Source organism: Chaetomium globosum, genomic scaffold (genome assembly GCF_000143365.1).
Source record: "Chaetomium globosum CBS 148.51 scaffold_4 genomic scaffold, whole genome shotgun sequence".
Lineage (NCBI taxonomy): Eukaryota > Fungi > Ascomycota > Sordariomycetes > Sordariales > Chaetomiaceae > Chaetomium > Chaetomium globosum.
Window position 1 is genome coordinate 1,654,985 of NT_165979.1, and position 3,363 is coordinate 1,658,347.

A 3,363-nucleotide genomic window follows, 5' to 3' on the forward strand; every position below is an offset into this window, starting at 1 on the left:
GAAGGGGAATTGCTGACGGAGGATTGCGGTGGCTCTGGGTGGGTGGCGGGGGGTGGTTAGTTATGTGTGTCTGGCATTGCTTTGCTTTCCAGGTAGGTTGGATTGGGGTTGGGGCAGAAAGGGGGGAAGGGGGGGGGGGGTTACCCCCAGTGAAGACGCGCATGGAGTGGTTGAATGTCTGGGCCGGGAGGTGCTCTTTTGCGTATTGCTGGGCTTTGGCTACGATGGGATCGTTGGACGGAAAATGGATGTCTTTGACGAGGATGGGGCCTGGTTCGTGGAGGTATGGTTTGCCTTGGAAGATGGCTTCAGGGTCCAAGGGGACGGCAGTCCAGCCGTGCTCGGCGATGGGGTCATTGGTAGCGGAGGTCATGATGGTCAAACTTGTGTATTCGACGAACGGAAGTCGAGAGACTGAATTCTTGGGGTAGTCAAGATAATGCAAGTTATGCAACTCGGATGATCCTTTTCTCAAGATGCTAGCTTCCATTCTAACTCTTTATACCTAGGTTTTGAATCGACTTCGAGTCATGGATCGTCCAAAGTATTTCTAAGCATATCCGTTTCTGATAGGTTTGTATGGACAATGAATGACACATTCATTTCGTCATGATGGTGCTTACTAACACCACTACGCAACACTAGGACGTTGTAGGAGAATTCATCACTTCTACCACACTAGTTATGTGACGCGTCTCTCGGAGGCTATTACTAAGCGCCCAAAAACCCGACCAACTACTATCTACCTAGGTTTTCGGGGGATTGCTAAAGTCGTGTGAGAGAGTGGTGATGGTAAAACATTAAATACACATGCCCCATGACATACACGGAGAGTCCAGTCGAGTCAGGAAACGTTTGGTCGAAGCGCAAATGCAGATGATCGGATTAAAACGAATCCACAGACTGAATGCTGACTTTTTAGTTAAACGAGTGCCGTGTAAACAATATAACTTGGGCAAACTACGTGATTTCAAGATTGCTAGGTGTCACGGTTGAATTCCCGGGCCGGCTATCGGGGCGGGAGTAACTCGGCATTCCACAGCGCCGATTAGGTAGTGTGGCCGGCTCGGGGCTCGGCTCGGGAGGGCACTGACAACGCCATGAGCGAATCAGGGTCCTTTCGCTTGCCAGTCTGAGTTAGCTCTGGATCTTGATAATGGGAAAGCATCGCGAGAGCTTACACGCCGACGTTTCTAGGCTAAGAATCCCATGATTCCTATCCCAGGAGAGGTACGGGAGACAAAACGAGGTTCGTCTTCATAGTATATCAAAAGTGATGCGTATTGCCGCTCCGGAATTATTGGCCAGACCGGATCCTCAGAGTTGAGGCATTTTCGAACTTGTGCCTCTTCATACCTCCACGATGGCCTGAAGGATTCGTAAAGTTACCCCGGCCAACATAATCAGGGGGTGGAGATGGGTTTCCAACTTTTGACTCTTAACCGGAAAGACCTCGGCTTTATCAGACTTCTAAACCACTCGTGAGGATTGCGTCCCAGTCATTGCACAAATTTCGGTAATTCTAGTCAAGTCAAGTTTCAATCTGCAAAGTATCACAGTTGACAGTCAGTAGAAGTTGTTGAACTGTTTGCCGTGCGGGGTTCAACTCTCAGGTTACATCTCATTTCGTAATATGAAACAAGACGGCGTCTGAAACCATGGTGGTTGGTTGTGGGTTACCTTACTTTTAGGTGTTCAACTCAGTGCTCATTCCCACACCGAAGTCGGTTTCGGTTCCCAAATTGGCATGCGAATCCTTGCGAATGGCAAGCTTAATTCATCCACAGGGACTTTCGTGTTGCTCCCGCGCGAGTTACAACGTTTCCACCGGCCCACCAGGGGTTCCGTCAAGCTCCGACTCCCGCCAACAAAGCCACGAATCTCACCAAGCAGCTTTTTAGTAGTCTTCGGCCAACACTGAATCCAACAGCCTGTCAGCTAATTATTGGGAACACAAAACGCCCAGAACAGACAGCTGTCTCCTTAGCCTTGCATGTGAAATAAGCTTCCCGCCCCCACTCGGCCCGGCGCGGCGAACTGTATACCGGGACAAGCCAGTCGGTGCCCCCGTATTACGCAGTACATGCATTGTCACACCCAAAGGTGTCAATACTCTCACATCGTACGAGGCACAGTCTTTCACATGTGATTCGAGATCCTGAGAGGAGACAGCCCACCCCTTCCCTAAAGGAATGGCCGCGGTCAGCTACCCCTGAATGTGGGTTAATCTCCACCGCAGCTGATCCACCCATAACCATCACGAACCATCGTAATGCGCTACTGCGTGCAGTGGTGGGTTTTCTATTGACCGTTGCGGGTTACGGGGTAACCCAAATCGGGAGGTGCAAGGTGCCGGAAGAGCTCCCGGCACCCTCATCGTAAGGTGGCCACGGAAATATGGAGCTCTCTTGGCCGGATAGCCGTATGAGGCCTCTGACAAGAATCCAGGAGAGCCACCGCTGTGCCTCTAGCTTTCCGTTTACATTTCTCTTTGAAGTTAGACAGCAAACTCTACCGCAGTAGTCGAGACTGCTCCGGAATCGGCCGGGCAGCCAACGAGCGCAAATTGAAGGGCCGACGGCAAAGGGATGGGCCGAGAATGCAACGCTACCAGGCCTCCGGGAGCCTTGCGGAGGGAACAGAGACGGAAGAGAGTCTGATGGAAGAGGCGTAGTATAAGTAAAGGAGGCTGCCGCAGGGCCGATGTCTTTTCTTCCCAGCTCCTTCACACCCCGGGGTTCTTCGTCGGTTATCTCTCACCCAACATGCACAACCGCCTCCTGCTGTCGGCCCTCGTGGGCGCGGCCAGCGTGTCTGCCCGGGACATCCCCTCCAACATCAAGAACTTTTACGACTCGCTCAAGGCCAAGGGCACCTGCTCCAACAAGCTCGCTACGGGCTTCTACAGCAAGGACAATGGCCCGAACAGTAAGTTTGAACCAGACTTCCTTCACCCACATCGCCAGTTCAAAGACCCTAACACCACACACCCCGCCAGCCTTCTCGTACTGCGGCGACCACAAAGCCGACTACAACGTGATCTACATCATAGGGCACGGGCAGCGCCTTCGCCGACATGGACGTGGACTGCGACGGGGAGCAGAACGGGCGCGGCGACGACGGGCGGTGCGAGAGCAGCGGCGACACCCAGTACCATCACCTCCTTCGAGTGGATCATCAAGGACTACAACAAGGGCATCAAGGACCTCAACGCCAACGTGCACCCCTACGTCGTCTTCGGCAACGAGGGCTCCAAGAGCGGCTGGAAGACCTTCGACCCGCAAGCCCACGGCATCCGCCCGCTCTCCGTCATGGCCGTGGTCTGCAACGGCAAGCTGGTACGCAAACAACCCCCCCCCCCCC

General features: G+C 53.4%; 1 protein-coding gene across 1 annotated transcript in view; it reads left to right on the forward strand.

Annotated features, from left to right (window-relative positions):
- Positions 1-2,765: 2,765 nt before the first annotated feature.
- The window catches only part of CHGG_04236 (uncharacterized protein), a gene marked incomplete at both ends in the record, with an annotated part of 1,321 nt that continues 723 nt past the window's right edge, over positions 2,766-3,363 (forward strand). The window contains 2 exons of the mRNA XM_001223449.1: positions 2,766-2,928; positions 3,064-3,338. Coding sequence (XP_001223450.1) covers positions 2,766-2,928; positions 3,064-3,338 — 438 coding nt within the window. The remainder of the gene's footprint in view (positions 2,929-3,063; positions 3,339-3,363) is intronic.